The sequence below is a fragment of the Symphalangus syndactylus genome, chromosome 21, assembly GCF_028878055.3.
Source record: "Symphalangus syndactylus isolate Jambi chromosome 21, NHGRI_mSymSyn1-v2.1_pri, whole genome shotgun sequence".
Lineage (NCBI taxonomy): Eukaryota > Metazoa > Chordata > Mammalia > Primates > Hylobatidae > Symphalangus > Symphalangus syndactylus.
In genome coordinates this window covers 44,081,010-44,099,741 of record NC_072443.2, presented here as the reverse complement: position 1 = coordinate 44,099,741, position 18,732 = coordinate 44,081,010, and the positions used below count along the sequence as shown (strand labels likewise).

The 18,732-nt window shown below is 40.2% G+C and overlaps 1 protein-coding gene across 2 annotated transcripts in view; it reads left to right on the top strand.

Annotated features, from left to right (window-relative positions):
- GPR156 (G protein-coupled receptor 156) overlaps positions 1–18,732 on the top strand; it is a 121,819-nt gene that overhangs the window by 36,708 nt on the left and 66,379 nt on the right. For both annotated transcript variants that reach the window (XM_055259891.2, XM_055259890.2), the window contains exons 2-3: positions 4,143–4,618; positions 4,845–4,981. In XM_055259891.2, coding sequence (XP_055115866.2) covers positions 4,523–4,618; positions 4,845–4,981 — 233 coding nt within the window. In that variant the 5' untranslated portion in view covers positions 4,143–4,522. The remainder of the gene's footprint in view (positions 1–4,142; positions 4,619–4,844; positions 4,982–18,732) is intronic.

Genomic DNA, 18,732 nt, shown 5'->3' with positions numbered 1-18,732 from the left:
GTAATTCCAACTACTAGGGAGGCTGAGGCAGGGGAATTGCTTGAAGCTGTGAGGCAGAGTTTGCAGTGAGCTGAGATCCCGCCACTGCACTCCAGCCTGGACAAGAGAGTGAGACTCTGTCTCAAAAAAGTAAATGAATAGAAATAAAAGCTGTTGAGGACAATGGAGGAAAAGGCAGATCAGAGAAAGAACATTTACAAAAGCCAGAGGGAGTGTGAAGCAATTTTAAATGAGGTCAGATTTTTGGATAATTTCTATTGCTATGTTTTTAAGTTAACCAATGTTTCTTTTTGCAATGTCTGATCTGTTATATTTTTATTTCAGGTATTATATTGTTATCTCTAGAAGTTCCATTTGGATCTCCTTTTTATCTTTCAATTCTCTCCTCATTTTGTTCATATTTTGCTTTATATCCTAGAGCATATTTATAATAGTTGTTTTAAGGTTCTTGTGTGATAGTTATATCATTTCTATTCTTTCTGTGTCTGATATTATTTATCTATTTTTTAAAACTTTATAGTTATAGATCATATTTTTTCATTTCTTTGAATGCCTGGTGATTATTTTGAATTTTACATGTTGAGCACTGGATCTTGTTATATTCCTTCTAAGAGCATTGAGTTGTGTTCTGGAATACAGTTGAGTTTTTACAGATCACTTTGATCCATTTGAGACTTTCCTTTAGGGTATATCCAGAGTAACACCTAGTTTAGAGTTAATTTATTTTTACTACTAAGATGTGGCTTTTCTGAGGATTCTATCCAATGTCCTGTGTATTATGGGGTCTCTCCATACTGGCTGATGGAAACACAGGGGTAGTCTCAGCCCTGCGTGAGCTCCAGGAATTACTCAGCTATTGCCTATCAGTGTTTTTTTCTTCAACTCCAGGTAGTTTCTTCCCGCTCGTATCCAAATCAGTACTTAGAAGAAGATTGGGGGGGATCCTCTGCAGATTTCCAAAGTGCTCTCCCCGCTCTCTGTACCTCCCTCTTCTTCATTGCTCTGCCCCACAAATTCTAGCCACCTCAACATCCTCAAATTCCAATCCATTCCCCTTACCTCAGGTAGAATTCTAGGTTCTGATTGGTTTTCCCTCCACGTGCTGTGACCTGGAAACGACCTCCAGGCAATATCTCTTAGGAACCCCAGTTGTGTGGCATCTGTTGTACAATGTCTGAAAATAGTTGTTTCATGTGTTTTGTCTGGTGTTCAACTTGTTCACAGAAGAAAGCAATTCGCACAGCAGTTAATTCTTCACAGAGAGAAGCAGAAGTTCTACCAACTGCAAAACAACTTGTTAAAAGACTATTTGTATGACTGGTCATAAATTATGTATAGAAGAATAGAGATTTTGTGAGAAAGATACGGGCCTGTACAGAGGGGTGAACTTGCAAATGACCATCTTGCACTTGGGAATAGTATCTGTTTTCCTGATCCTAATCACTGGGAAGGATTCTGTAATCTTTGTCAAATAAATTGCAAACACTACCACGCATGGCCTTGGGTCTACTACTGTCTGTGACATAAACAGTTTCTCCCTAGAGACTTAGTTGTGAGGGTACAGGGGGAAGGTAGCTTTTGGAGGGGCCTGGAAGACCCTTCCCTTTGTGCCTTCGATTCTGTATATATCTTGTGGTCAGATGTCTTACCATTACCCTCTCTGATAACTCCCCACCCACTTTCCCAATCACTGAACACTTTTTGAAACCATTCAACTCTTTCCTTTCAATGATTGAGCCCTTCATTGTTTCATCAGCTCCTCTTGTGTGAATCTCTGTGAATGTGTGCCGAGTTTGCAGTTTAATGCCTGTCCCATGCAAGAGCCCAATATCACGGTATATAAAGTTTCTACACTGGATATCCATGGACCGAAGAGGGGCCTAGCATTCAGAGTTCCACGCCAGTGAGTTTAGCTTATCCAAGGGTACCTCTAGAATGTGCTCAGAAATTTATTCCAAGTCAGAGTTGCATCCCCCAGGACTTTAGGCTCAGATGGACAGCCCCATCATATTTACAGAATCCCTCAAAGATAATTTAAGTTTAAGATTGTCAGCCCACCTGGGGTGCACAGTGTTGACCAGGGTTTCTCAACCTTAGCACTGTTGACATTTGGGGCCAGATAATTCTTTGTTGTTCGGACCATCCTGTGAATTATAGTATGTTTAGCAGCATCCTTGGCATCTACCTACTAGATGTGAATAGCATCCTTCTCTTAATTTTGACAACCACAGATGTCTCCAGAATTGCCAAATGTCCCCTAAAGGTGCAAAATTGCGTAGTTGAGAACTACTGGTAAAGAGGCACTATGGCATGCCAAGCTCTAGGGAGCCCACAGAAGTGCACCTCTGGGAACTAAAGCTGAAGAAACCCAAGAGGCCCCTTGGTATCTTCTTGGAAGAGGTTAGTCCAGAGTGTCTGCACCATGTGGAGTGTATACCGGGATGACATTGACCTTGGAATGTAAACTCCTGGGATTCTTTCCTCTGCAGATTTGGAGCAGGGTTTTCTTCTTCTCTGCTTTTCAGTTTACTTATTTGAAAATGAGGAATGGTGTTTACATCACAAAACACTATATTGAGGACAAAATGAGGTTTTATGTATATATATATACCCATACATATACATATACACTTCTTCCAAATGATGTAATAATATATAAACATTGAATGAATAACGGTTCAAATGTAAGTGTACTTATTTGCCACTATGATTAAAAGGGCAATATAGGAAAAATACATTTTCTTCTAATCCATCATGTCATAATAGTCCTCCCAGTGGTTTGCAGTATGGCTCTGTGCTAGAAGGCACAATAGGAAATCTCTAACTTAAAGAAAAGGAAAAGAAAAAATATCTTTCTAGCAATTAAAGTCTCAACCAAATTAGAATGCAAATAGGTTTTTATATTTGCTTCTTAATTTTGCATTCAATAATCTGACTAGAATATGCAAGAATTTAAATGCCTTGATGGGAGATAGTGGGTTTTAGTTCTCTTGGGATTTCATTGTAATAAACCTGGTAAATAATTCAGGAACATATGAGAGGCCAATGAATGGTCAGCACCTGGTGCTATATTGTTTGTGCCTAAGCACACAGGCTCCAAAGATGGCACTCTCCACCTGTCACTGTTGTTCTGGCTTAAACATGGGCCCTGTGTTCAGTGGCTATTGAAATAATAGTAATTGATATTTTTGCCTTGTCCAATTTTCCTCCACAATCAAAGAAAACTGTGCTAAGCTGTTTAAAAAACACAAAGCAGAAGTGGCAGCCTCTTTTAGATTACCACTGGTAAAATTTCAAATCTATTTTCTCTATTAAGGGATTGATTGCTTTAAAGATTAGGGATATGGCTATCTTTTCTACTGGTGCTAATTTGAGCCTTTTTGCCTTTCTGTCTTTGTTCCACAAGGCTGGGCTTCTCTTTAGATCACATTATTCATATTGCGAGGATCTTCTGAGAGAAATATCACCATCCTCTGGCCAGCCACTCACTGTGCAGGAGTTCCTAGAGCTCCCCAGTTTCTTTCCCTATTGTCTGAGTAGTCTATCTCACTCCTGTTAGTCTCACAGTTTAAATACAAACAAACAAAGACTCTTGCAGGCAGATTGGGTACCTTTCTTTGACCCCAGCCGAATGGACATAGAGAACAAGAACTGGAGAGGACAAGAGCTAGAGTGACTGACAGATCATATGTGGAGACAGCATGGGGCACCTGAGCCCAGCACCGTCCAGGATCAGACAGAACTTAAGCCATGAGCTGCATAGAAAGATCTTGGGAGGGTACTGGGTTTCCCAGTATGGAAAAAAGAAAAATGTGGCTCATAAGTCTAAGCTAAGGTCTTTACAGTACTGGGCCATAAAAAGGATATGAAAAGAAACTGCAGAAAATGTTAGATATGCTTTATCTTTGTTTTAAAAATATAATTTACTATAATGGCTTAAAATATGTTTATTTAAATATATTATATTTGATACCTTTGTAATATATGTAAGTGTATAATAAAATATAACTATATAATTAAAATAGATATTTTAAAACTTCTGTAATAAACCATTTACGTGTGTGTGTGTGTGTGTGTGTGTGTGTGTGTGTGTGTGTGTACGTGCCTTTGTTTAACAGGTTTAATTGCTTTCCTTTCTTCAGGAACCAGAGTGAGGGTACTTGAGCAGTGACTGCCATCTGGTGGTTAACCAGAATCATCACCTTGTGTAGCCTGATGGTTACTAAGATGTCCACTCTTGACTCACATGGCATGCACTGGCAGCAGGGGACCAGTTGAAGGATGTCTGATTTTGGAGGGTGACCAGTTGAAGGATGTCTGATGAAGGAGACTAGTGAAATAACCCTTCGCTTCTACCTGAATGGGTTGTTCACTCTGGATTCTGAGCCTGCAGCCAGCTCCAAAATGGGGCCTCTGAAGAAAAGATTTGAGTTGCTCTTGTGTTTTAGTCAAAGATCTGCATCCCTACCAGTGGGTAACCAAGACTGTGAATAAGCACACACCAGCAGGGGCATGTGGTGACATGGAGCCTGAAATAAACTGCTCTGAATTGTGTGACAGCTTTCCTGGCCAGGAGCTGGATCGGAGACCCCTTCATGATCTCTGCAAGACAATAATTGTAAGTGAGCAGCTGCAGGATGCCAGGGCTGCTCAGATGTATGTGGTGGTGGTGGTGTTGGGGAGGAGGAGGTGGAGGGAAAGGGGGACGAGGAAGGGGAGGAGTAGGAGGAGGAACTGCTCATGCAGGATACATATTTCCCAGCACTTGGTGACGATGGGGCAGTTTGTTTTTGACCTATAGAAGATCCTTCATTCCTAACAGCTTCTCCTTATTCTGTCCTCAGACATCTTCCCACCATGGCAGTAAGACCATCTCTTCATTATCTCCTGTCCTCTTGGGTATTGTTTGGACTTTTCTCAGCTGTGGACTTCTGCTGATACTTTTCTTTCTTGCCTTTACAATTCGCTGCAGGAAGAACAGGTAAGCAGCCCAGTTTCTCATCACACATAGCTGAATGATGAAACCCCAAATGTTAGTATCTTTTGGCAGCACAAACCACTAGCTGGTCTCCCACTACCGGATTAAGCCACATGAGACATTCCCTCTGAAACAGTCTACCTGTTGAGAAGGGGAAAGATCTAGGTCAGTATTGTGCTAACTACTGCAAGGGTATCCAAAGAAGAGAATGAAGAGTCTCACTCTATAATGGAGGTACAATCCTTCTGAGAAGATGGGGTATTTATATTTAAAATGAAGACCATGTAGAGGATTCCAAAACAACACAAAAGCTTGAGGACAGCACAGCAGAACCAGTCTGGGTGAGTTAGGGTTTCTGCAAAAGCAGTGAAGCACTGCTACCTGGCTATTTGCTAGATAATTCTGGCTGACTAGAAAGTCACCAGCTCATCAAGGTAAGTATGGCTCCCAGGATTCGCAAAAGAAGCAAAATGGTGACTTTTTTTCTGAAGGGACTTATACCACCTTGCCTTGGATGCAATTTCATCCTTCCTCAGGGCCCATCCCATCTCTCCCACCCCAACACTGTACCCTCATCCTACCACAGCTGTCCCAGGTGCCTCATGAGAAGCCCCGCTCCAGCCCTCTCCTTAGCCCACAGCTGACTTCTAGATGGAGCCCACAATCAGAAATTAACAACTTCCTCAAACCAGCCAAACTCATCCAGCCCCACTACAGCCTTACCCTGTGTGGTGACCAAGCATGTCGTGCTCCATTGCCTGTGGATTTGACACTCAGATGAGAATCAGTCAGTTGCATTTTGGGATGCTGTTTTGCCATGTTAGGCATGGAGGACATGGAATTGTTAAGCAGCAGTGACTTGGTTGTTGGGTCAGCCTCAGCATGGTGGTGATATGTGGCACCCCAACTAGAGTGTACCCCAGAGACTGCCTCAGCCACTTTTCATTATGTTCCTCAAGCACACTACGCTGACTCCCATCTCAAGGCTTTTGTACTTACTGTTCCTGTACTGTTCCCTCTGCCTGGAAGTCCTCTTCAGATATTCCCATGACTAGTTCCTTCTCATCTTATAGGTCTTGGCTCCAGTGTCACCTCTTCAGAGACACCTCCCCTGATCATCCTATCTAAAGTAGCATCTCTACCATGATCACCCCCTCATCTCATTCCATATCCTATCAGCCTGTTTTATGTTCCTTATAGCAAGCATAGTCTGCTATTACCATATTTGTTGATTTACCTGTTGATTGTCTGTATCCCCTACCAGAATGGAAGTCTGCAAACACAGGGACTTTGCCTGTCCTCTTGTGCTCACCACTGTGTCTCCAGCATTTAGAACAGACTCGGGGACATAATAGGTGCTCAGTAAATATGCATCCAGTGATCCTGGGAGGAAAGAGATTTAAATCCCAACGGTGGCTGCTGCCAACAAAATGACTGGGAAAATCATGCATTTCAAGTTTAGAGAACTATGGAGTACCGTCTTTTCAGCTGTAACATGTTTCTGTAATGCAAAGTAATACTCAATTGGTATTGCCCAGTTGGTAATAAGAAAATTATGTCATTGATTCATATGTTACTTTTCCCCCAGCAAATCAATAATTTAAACATTCAGGGGCAAGCTTTCTCACAGCTAGTAAAGGAAGCTTTAAGCTTGGCAGTTCCTTCCCTTAGGGCAAGTAGTGGCTGGCTTAATGGCTTAAGAACTTGTGTCTTCTCTACAAGATGAGGCTGTGGGAGTAGATGAAGAAGCTGAGAAGACATTTGCCTTATGTTTAAAAACTTCAGTTGATTGTTAAAGCACAGATCCAGAGCAGATTTTTAGTTTTTTGACAATGTTATCTATTGGAGATAAATGCCCCTGAGGACCTGTGTCTTGAGATTTAAGACTGTAGAAGTTGACTTTGATCCTGGGTACAAATGATAGTGGACATTTACTGGGTGGTAGTGTTTTCGTTGGAATAATTAATATTTTATTAATACTCTTGTTACAAAGTTAACTGTTTTGAGTGTTATGACCACATCCTATTTTCCCCACAGTCTATTATTTTTACATATAATTTTGCAGAATACAAGGTTTATCAAGTATTTATATATCCTGTTAAAACAGGAATACCTGTAAACAGCATTATACTAGAAACCCTTATATTTCTTTCACTCTGTTAAAGATTTTGCTGCCTGTTTTGTTTGCAGTGGGAGCATGACTTGGCGTAAAGAATAAAATATTAAGAGGTACTGTGAACAGAAACACATTTTACAATTAAGTGGCTTACAAGGTCAGACAAGGAAAGATAAAATAATCCAGTTTCAAAAGTGTTTTATTGAACAATACGTTTGTTAAAAGATGCAGCATCACAATCAGATGCTTTATTTCATTACAATTCTGTGGTCTCTAAATTTGGGACTGTGTGTGTGAGTATTCTTGTGTGTGTACATGCAAGAAAGGAGAGGAAGAAAAATATTTTAACACAATAAAAATAATACAAAAATGTTTAAATCCAGTTGCAGATATTGAATTTTTGATAAAAATTTCGAAAACCAGTAAAGATAACGAAAACTTGAACACTATCAACCAACTTGACCCAATTGACTTTTATATTACCTTTCACCCAACAACAGCAGAATACATATTCTTTTGAAGTACACATGGAACATTTACCAAGATATATCATATTCTGGGCCATAGAAAAAGTCTCATTAAATTTAAAAGGTTTCAAGCCGGGTGCGGTGGCTCATGCCTGTAATCCCAGCACTTTGGGATGCTTAGGCGGATAGATCACCAGAGGTCAGGAGTTTGAGACCAGCCTGGCCAACCTGGTGAAAACCCATCTCTACTAAAAATACAAAAATTAGATGGGTGTGGTGGCATGCACCTGTAGTCCCAGCTACTTGGGAGGCTGAGGCAGGAGAACCCGGGAGGCAGAGGTTGCAGTGAGCTGAGATCATGCCACTGCACTCCAGCCTGGGCGACAGAGCAAGACTCTGTCTCAAAAAAAAAAAAAAAATTAAGGGATTCAAGTCATATAAAGTATGTTTTCTGACAATGAAATTAAAATGGAAATCAGTAATAGAAAGATCTCTGGAAAATCCTGAAATATTTAGAAACTACATAGAACACTTCAAAATAATCCATGGTCAAAAAAGAAATCAAAAGGAAGACTAGAAAATATTGACCAGAATTAAAATGAAAATACAACCCAGATTTGTTGGATGCCACTAAAGCAGTATTGGGGGAAATCTAGAGCACTAAACCCCATATTAGAAAAGAAGAAACGTCTCAAATCCATGACCTCATCTTCCACCTTACAAACAGAAAAAAAGAGCAAATGAGACCCAAAGTAAGTAGAAGAAAGGAAATAATAAAGATCAGGTTAGAAAATAAAATAGGAAACAGAAAACAATAGGAAAAAAAGTCAGTAAAGCCAAAAGCTATGAAGATAAGAAAACTGATCAACCTCTAGCCAAAGTGATCAGAAAAAAAAGAAAGAAGGTACAATTACCCAAATAAGGAATGGGAGAGGTGACATCACTATAGATTCTATAGATATGAGGGATAAGGTAATGTTGTAAACAACTATGGTAGGTAGCCTCTAAGATGTTCTTCAATGATTCCCACCTCCTTGTAGTCACACTCCTATGAAGTCCTCTCTCCTTGAGTATGAGGTGAACTTACTAACTTGCTTATTAGTGAAATGTCACTTTTGGCATTAGTTCACAAAAACTGTGGCTTCCATCTTAGATCTCTCTCATTGTCCGACTAACTCACTCTGTGGGAGGCCAGCTGTTGTGTTATAAGCTGTTCTGTAAAGAGGCCCCCATTGGCAAGGAACTGATGTTTCCAGCCTGTAGCCAGCAAGTACCTGGGGCTTGCTAACAGCCATGTCAGTGAACTTTGAAACAGGTGACACCTTAACTGTATTCTTATGTGAAAACCTGAGCCACAGGCACCCAACTAAGCTGTGCCTTAGAAATATTACCAGTTCAACTCAAACTCTTCTAAAAAAACTGAAAATAAGGAAGTAATTCCCAACTCATTCTATGAGGACAGCATTACCCTGATTTCAAAATTGAATAGGAAGAAGAAGAAGGAGAAGAAAAAGAAGAGGAGGAGGAGAGAGGGGGGGAGGGGAGGAGGAGGAAAGCTATAGGCTAATATGTCCTATAAACATAGATTCAAAATTTTAAACAAAATTTTAACAAATTGAGTATGATCAAATGTTAAAAAGAGAATACATCATCAGGACAACGTGAGGTTTATCCCTGGAATGCAAGCTTTATTTAATATCTAAAGATTGATCAATAACTCATGACATTTACCAACTAAAAAAGAAAACTATATGATCATCTCAGTAGATACAGAAAAATTTTTTGACAAACTTCAACATCCATTTCTGATAAAGTCTCAACAAACTGAGTGTAGAACAGAACTTCCTCCCCACTGCACAGCACAGCTGCTGTGGCAGATCGTGGCCAGACTGCTTCTTTAAGTGGGACCCCGATTCATCCCTCCTAACTGGGCAGGACCTCCCTGTGAGAATTTCAGCAACTCTAGCCAGGGTTTTATGGACAGAACTCTGATCTCTCTGGGACAGAGCCCCTTGGGGGAGGGGTAGCCACAGTCTCTGTGGTTCAGCCAATTTAGCCTTTCCTGCCTGCTGGCTCTGGAGAGTCTGGGCAGTCTGGACAAAAGGGGATCCCCCCAGTGCAGTGCACCCAGTCCCCCAAGGGGCAGCCAGACTACTTCTTGAGGCAGGTCCCTGATCCCATTCCTCCTGACTGGCTGAGAACTCCCAAAGAGATCCCCAGACACCTCTTAACAGGAGTGTTTGGGCCAGCATCAGGTTGGAGCAGGCAGCCATCTTTGCTGTTTTGTACCCTTTGCTGGTGATACCTCCAGGTGCAGGAGGGACCCAGGTGATTAGGGTCTGGAGTGGACCCCCAGCAAACCACAGCAGCCCTGCAGAAGAGGGGCCTGACTGTTAAAAGAAAAACAAAGCAGCAACAACAACATAAACAAAAAAGACCCCCAAAAAAACCCATTGAAAGGTCAGCAACCTCAAAGACTGAAGGTGGATAAGCCCACAAAGATGAGAAAGAATCAATGCAAAAATGCTGAAAACTCAAAAAGCCAGAGTGCCTCGTCTCCTCCAAATGATTGTAATACCTCTCCAGCAAGGGCACAGAACTGGGCTGAGACTGAGATGGCTGAATTGACAGAAGTAGCCTTCAGAATGAGGGTAATAACGAAATTTGCTGAGCTAAAGGAGCATGTTCTAACCCAATGCAAAGAAGCTAAGAATCATGATAAAACATTACAGGGGCTGATAACCAGAATAGCCAGTTTAGAGAGGAACATAAAACACCTAATGGAGCTGAGAAACACAACGTGAGAACTTCACAGTCCAATCACCAGTGTCTATAGCTGAGTAGACCAAGCAGCAGAAAGAATCTCAGAGCTTGAAAACTGTCATTCTGAAATAAGACAGGCAGACAAGGATAGAGAAAAAAGAATGAAAACAAACAAACAAAACCTCCAAGAAATATGGGATCATGTAAGAAGACCAAACCTACAACTGATTGGGGTACCTAAAAAAGATGGGGAGAATGGAACCAAGTTGGAAACCATACTTCATGATGTCATCCAGGAGAACCTCGCCAACCTAGCAAGACAGGCCAACATTCAAATTCAGGAAATGTGGAGAACCCCAGTAAGATACTCCACAAGAAGATCAACCCCAAAACACATAATCGTCAGATTATCCAAGGTCAAAATGAAAGAAAAAATGTTAAGGGCAGCCAGAGAGAAAAGCCAGGTCATCTACAAAGGGAAGCCCATCAGACTAACAGTCGACCTCTCAGCAGAAATCCTAGAAGCCAAAGAGATTGGAGGCCAATATTCAACATTTTTTTTTTTTTTTTGGAGACTGAGTCTCGCTGTGTCGCCCAGGCTGGAGTGCAGTGGCGGGATCTTGGCTCACTGCAAGCTCCGCCTCCCGGGTTCACGCCATTCTCCTGCCTCAGCCTCCCGAGTAGCTGGGACTACAGGCACCCGCCACCGCGCCCGGCTAATTTTTTGTATTTTTAGTAGAGATGGGGTACCATGGTCTCAATCTCCTGACCTCGGGATCCGCCCACCTTGGCCTCCCAAAGTGCTGGGATTACAGGCGTGAGCCACTGTGCCCGGCCTCAATATTCTTAAAGAAAATAATTTCCAACCCAGAATTTCATCTCAGGCCAAATTAAGCTTCATAAATGAAGGAGAAATTAGATCCTTTTCAGACAAGCAAATGCTGAGGGAATTGTTACAACCAGGACTGCCCTGCAAGTGCTCCTGAAGGAAGCACTAAATAGGGAAAGAAAAAACTTACCAGCCACTACAAAAACACACTGAAGTACACAGACAAGTGACACTGTGAAGGAACCACATAAACAAGTTGGCAAAATAAACAGCTAGCGTCATGATGACAGGATCAAATTCACACATAACAACACTAACCTTAAGTGTAAATGGGCTAAATGCCCCAATTAAAAGACACAGAATGGCAAGCTGGCTAAAGAGCAAAGACCTGTCAGCATCAGCAAACACCCAGATGCTGTCTTCCAGCGACCCATCTCAAGTGCAGAGACACACATAGGTTCAAAATAAAGGAATGGAGGAAAATTTACCAAGCAAATGGAAAACAGATAAAGGCAAGGGTTGCAGTCCTAGTTTCTGACAAAACAGACTTTAAACCAACAAAGATAAAATAGACAAGGGCATTCCATAATGGTAAAGGGCTCAATTCAACAAGTAGAGCTAACTATCCTAAATACATATGCACCTAATATAGGAACAACCAGACTCATAAAGCAAGTTCTTAGAGACCTACAAAGAGACTTAGACTCCCACACAATAATAGTGAAAGACTTTAACACTCCACTGACAATATTAGACAGATCATTGAGACAGAAAATTAACAAAGATATTCAGGACCTGAACTAAACTCTAGATCAAATGGACCTGATAGATATCTACAGAACTCTCCACCCAAAAACAACAGAATATACATTCTCCTCATAGCCACATGGCATTCTAAAATTGATCATATAATCAGAAGTAAAACACTCCTCAGCAAATGCAAAAGAACTGAAATCATAACAAACAGTCTCTCCAACCACAGCACAATCAAATTAGAACTCAAGATTAAGAAATTCACTCAAAACCATACAACTACATGGAAATGAACAACCTGCTCCTGAATGACTCCTGGGTAAATAATGAAATTAAGGCAGAAATCAAGAAGTTCCTTGAAAGTAATGACAACAAAGAGACAATGTACCAGAATCTCTGGGACACAGCTAGAGCTGTGTTGAGAGAAATTTATAGCACTAAATGCCCACATCAAAAAGCTAGAAAGATCTCAAATCAACAACCTAACATCACAACTGAAAAAACTAGACTACCAAGAGCAAACAAATCCCAAAGCTAGCAGAAGACAAGAAATAACCAAGATTGGAGTGGAACTGAAGGAGATAAGAGACACAAAAAGAAATTTCAAAAAACCAACAAATCCAGGAGCTGGGGTTTTTTTTGAAAAAAAATTAATAGACTGTTACCTAAACTAATAAAGAAGAAAGAGAAGAATCAAATAGACACAATGAGTAATGATAGGGGGGATATCACCACTGACCTCACAGAAATACAAACAACCATCAGAGAATGCTATAAACACCTCTGTGCACATAAACTAGAAAATCTAGAAGGAATGGGTAAGTCCTGGGCACAAACACTTTCCCAAGACTGAACTAGAAAGAAATTGAATCCCTGAACAGACCAATAATGAGTTCTGAAATTCAGGCAGTAACAAATAACCTAGCAACCAAAAAAAGGCACAGAAACAGACGAATTTACAGCTGAATTCTACGAGAGGTACAAAGAGGAGCTGGTACCATTTCTTCTGAAACTATTTCAAACAATTGAAAAGGAGGGACTCCTCCCTAACTCATTCTATGAGTCCAGCATCATCCTGATACCAAAACATGGCAGAGACACAATAAAAAAACAGAACCTCAGACAAATAAGCAACTTCAGCAAAGTCTCAGGATACAAAATCAATGTGCAAAAATTGCTAGCATTCCTATAAACCAACAACAGGCAAGCAGAGAGCCAAATCATGAATGAACTCCCATTCACAGTTGCTACAAAGAATAAAATACCTAGGAATAGGGCTATCAAGGGAAGTGCAGGGCCTCTTCAAGGAGAACTACAAACCACTGCTCAAGGAAATCAGAGAGGACACAAGCAAATGGAAAAACATTTCATGCTTATGGATAGGTAGAATCAATATTGTGAAAATGGCCATATGGCCCAAAGAAATTTATAGATTGAATGCTATTCCCATTAAACTACCATTGACATTCTTCACAGAATTAGAAAAAACTATTTTAAAATTCATATGGAACCAAAAAAGAGCCCCAATAGCCCCAATATCTTTTTGCTTAGGATTCTAAGCAAAAAGAATAAAGCTGGAGGCATCATGCTACCTGACATCAAACTATAGTACAAGGCTATGGTAAACGAAACATCATGGTACTGGTACAAAAACAGATACATAGACCAATGGAACAGAATAGAGAACTCAGAAATAAGACCACACACCTACAAACATCTGATACTCAACAAATCTGACAAAAATGAGCAACGGGGAAAGGACTCCCTATTTAATAAATGGTGCTGCAAAAAACTGGCTAGCCATATGTAGAAAATTGAAAGTGGGCCCCTTCCTTACACCGTATACAAAAATTAACTCAAGATGGATTAAAGACTTAAATGTAAAACCCAAAGCTGTAAAATCCCTAGACGAAAATCTAGGCAATACCATTCAGGACATAGACATTTCATGACAAAAATGCCAAAAGCAATTGCAACAAAACCAAAAATTGGCAAATGGGATCTAATTAAAGAGCTTCTGCACAGCAGAAGAAACTATCATCAGAGTGAACAGACAACCTGCAGAATGGGAGAAAATTTTTGCAATCTATCCATCTGACAAAGGTATAATATCCAGAATCTACAAGGAACTTCAACAAATTTACAAGAAAAAAATAACCCCATTAAAAAGTGGGCAAAGGGCATGAACAGTCACTTCTCAAAAGAAGACATACATGCAGCCAACAAACATGAAAAAAAGCTCAACATCACAGATTATAAGACAAATGCAAGTCAAAACCACAATGAGAAGTGAGTGGGTCACTTGAGGCCGGGAGTTCGAGACTAGCCTGGCCAACATGGCAAACCTTGTCTCTACTAAATATACAAAAATTAGCCAAGCGTGGTGGTGAGCACCTGTAGTTCCAGCTACTCAGGAGGCTGAGGCACAAGAATTGCTTGGGCCCAGGTATTGCTTGAACCCAGGAGGCAGAGGTTGCAATGAGCCAAGATCTGCACTCCAGCCTGGGTGACAGAGTGAGACAATGTCTCAAAAATAAAAAAATAAAATAAAAATAAAATAACCCATGATGAGATACCATCTCTTGCCAGTCAGAATGGTGATTATTAAAAAGTCAAGAAACAACAGATGCTGGTGAGGTTGTGGAGAAAAAGGAATGCTTTTACACTGTTGATGGGAATGTAAATTAGTTCAACCATTGTGGAAGGCAGTGTGGCAATTCCTCAAAGATCTAGAATCAGAAATACCATTTGACCCAGCAATCTTATTATGGGATATATACCCAGGAATATAAATCATTCTATATTATAAAGATAACATGCATGCATAACTTCACTGCAGGACTATTCACAATAACAAAGACATGGAATCAACCCAAATGCCCATCAATGATAGACTGGATAAAGAAAACGTGGTACATATATACCATAGAATACTGTGCAGCCATAAGAAGGAATAAGATCATGTCCTTTGCAGGGACTTGGATGGAGCTGGAAGCCGTTATCCTTAGCAAACTAATGGAGGAACAGGAAACCAAACACTGCATGTTCTCACTTATAAGTGAGAGCTGAACCATGAGAACACATAGACACATATGAGGAGAACAACACACACTGGGGCTTGTTGGGGAAGGTTGGGGGAGGGAGAGCATAAGGAAGAACAGCTAATGGATGCTGGGCTTAATACCTAGGTGATGGGTTGATCTGTGCAGCAAACCACCTGGCACATGTTTACCTATGTAACAAACCTGCACAGGTAACCCTGGAACTTAAAAGTTAAAAAAAATTTAAAAAGAAGAGAACTTCCTCAACCTGATAATGTGCATCTATAAAAAAAACCTATACCTAACATAATTTTTAATGGTAAAAGACCGAATCCTTTCCCATTAGGATCAGAAAGAAGACAAGATATCCACTCTCACAACTTCTATTCAACATTGGAGGTTTTAGCCAGTGCAATAAGGTAAGAAAAATAAACAAAAGTCACCTACTTTTTAAAAAAAGTAAGAATGAAAATATTTTTACCCTCAGATGACCTGATCATCTATGTAGAAAATCCAGTGAAACATTTATTTTTATTATTATATTTTAGGTTTTAGGTACATGTGCACAATGTGCAGTTTTGTTACATATGTATCCATGTGCCATGTTGTTTTGCTGCACCCATTAACTCGTCATTTAGCATTAGGTATATCTCCTAATGCTGTCCCTCCCCCCTCCCCCCACCCCACAACAGTCCCCGGAGTGTGATGTTCCCCTTCCTGTGTCCATGAGTTCTCATTGTTCAATTCCCGCCTATGAGTGAGAACATGCAGTCTTTGGTTTTTTTGTCCTTGTGATAGTTTACCGAGAATGATGTTTTCCAGTTTCATCCATGTCCCTACAAAGGACATGAACTCATCATTTTTTATGGCTGCATAGTATTCCATGGTGTATATGTGCCACATTTTCTTAATCCAGTCTATCATTGTTGGACATTTGGGTTGGTTCCAAGTCTTTGCTATTGTGAATAGTGCCGCAATAAACATACGTGTGCATGTGTCTTTATAGCAGCATGATTTATAGTCCTTTGGGTATATAACCAGTAATGGGATGGCTGGGTCAAATGGTATTTCTAGTTCTGGATCCCTGAGGAATCGCCACACTGACTTCCACAATGGTTGAACTAGTTTACAGTCCCACCAACAGTGCAAAAATGTTCCTATTTCTCCACATCCTCTCCAGCACCTGTTGTTTCCTGACTTTTTAATGATGGCCATTCTAACTGGTGTGAGATGGTATCTCACTGTGGTTTTGATTTGCATTTCTCTGATGGCCAGTGACGATGAGCATTTTTTCATGTGTTTTTTGGCTGCATAAATGTCTTCTTTTGAGAAGCGTCTGTTCATGTCCTTCGCCCACTTTTTGATGAGGTTGTCTGTTTTTTTCTTGTAAATTTGTTTGAGTTCATTGTAGATTCTGGGTATTAGCCCTTTGTCAGATGAGTAGGTTGCAAAAATTTTCTCCCATTCTGTAGGTTGCCTGTTCATTCTGATGGTAGTTTCTTTTGCTGTGCAGAAGCTCTTTAGTTTAATTAGATCTCATTTGTCAATTTTGGCTTTTGTTGCCATTGCTTTTAGACCCAGACACTTAGAAGGCTGAGGTGGGAGGATTGCTTGAACCCAGGAGTTTGAGGCTACAGTAAGCTAAGATTGTGCCACTGCACTCCAAACTGGGTAGCAGAGCCAGACCCTATCTCTAAACAAAACAAAACTAGTAGAACTAATGCATGAGTTTAGCAAGGTTGCAGGATACAAGATCAATGTACAACACTCAACTTTATTTCCATATACTAACAACAAACAATTGAAAAAGTGAAATTAAAAGCAATACCATTTACAACAGCATTAAATAGATGAAATATTTAGAGATAACCTAACAAACAATGTGAAATGCCTGTACACTGAAAACTTTAAAACATTGCTAAGAGAATTTAAAAAAACCTAAATAAATGGAGATACATTGTGTTGCTGGGTTGGAAGATTCAATATTGTTTAAATGTCAGTTCTTCCCTAGTTGATTTATAGACTTGATCCAATAACAGTCACATTTCCTTTTTTTATATAAATTGACAAACTGATTATAAAATTCACGTGAAAATATGAAGGGCCTAGAATAGACAAAACAACTTTTAAAAAGAATGAAGTTGGAAGACTAAGACCACCTGATTTCAAGACATATTACAAAACTAACAGTAATGAAGACAGTTTGGTACTGGGCAAAGATAGACATATTCATCAACAGAACAGAATAGACTCCAGAAATAAATCCACATACATATGGTCAACTGATTTTCAACAAAGGTACAAAGGCAATTCAGTGGAGAAGGGACAGTCTTTTCAGCAAATAGTGCTGGAACAAATGGATATCCATATGCAAAAATGAATTTTCATCTAGCTACATGTTACACCATATTAAGAAATTAACTCAAAGTGGATCACAGACTTATTTATAAAACCTAAACCTGTAAAGTTTATAAAATAAAACATATAAAAAATTTTGTGACCTTGGAATAAGCAACTATTTCTTAGGTACAATACCAAAAGCATGGTCCATAAAAGAAAACACTGATGAATTAGACTTTATAATCATTAAGAACATCTTCTCTTTCAAAGAGAATCTGAAGAGAATGAGAAAAAGCCACAGACTAGAATAAAATATTTGAAATCATATGTCTGGCTGGGTGTGGTGGCTCACACCTGTAATCCCAGCACTTTAGGAGGTTGAGGTGGGTGGATCACCTGAGGTCAGGAGTTCAAGACCATCTTGGCCAACATGGTGAAACCCCGTCTCTACTAAAAATACAAAAAAAATGAGCCATGCATGGTGGCAGGCACCTGTAATCCTAGCTACTCAGGAGGCTGAGGCAGGAGAATTGCTTGAACTCAGGAAGCAGAGGTTGCAGTGAGCCAAGATTGCTCCATTGCACTCCAGCCTGGGTGACAACAGTGAAACTCCATCTCAAAAAAAAAAAAAAAAAAAAAAAAAAAAAAATCTAAAAATGCAATATAGTAGTGCTCCCTTATCTGTGGTTTTGCTTTCCATGGTTTCAGTTACCTGTGGTCAACCATGGCCTGAAAATATTAAATGGAATATTCCAGAAATAACCAATTCATAGGTTTTAAATTGTACACCTTTCTAAGGAGCATGGTGAAATCTCATGCTGTTCCACTCTGGCCCACCCAGGACACAAATCCTCCTTTTGTCCAACATATCCATGCCATATACACTACCTGCCTGTTAGTCTCTTAGTAGCCATCTTGGTTATCAGATTGCCTGTCATGGTATTGAAGTGCTTTGTGTTCAAGTAACCCTTATTTTGTGGTGGCCCCAAAGTTCAAGAGTAGTGATGCTGACATATTGTTATAATTTGATATGGTTTGGCTCTGTGTCCCCACCCAAATCTCATCTCAAATTGTAATCCTCACATGTCAAGGGAGGGACCTGGTGGAAGGTGATTGGATGATGGGGGCAGTTTCCCTCATGTTGTTCTCATGATAGTGAGGGAGTTCTCACAAGATCTGGTTGTTTAGTAAGTGTCTGGCCCTTTCCCCTACACATTGTCTCTCTCCTGCCACCTTGTGAAGATGTGTCTTGCTTCCCCTTTGCCTTCCGCCATTATTGTAAGTTTCCTGAGGCCTCCCCAGCCATGCAGAACTGTGTCAATTAAACCTGTTTTTCTTTATAAATTATTCAGTCTCATGTAGTACCTTTATAGCAGTGCGAGAACAGACTAATACATAATTATTTTATTATTAGTTATGGTTGCTAATCCCTTACTGTGCCTAAT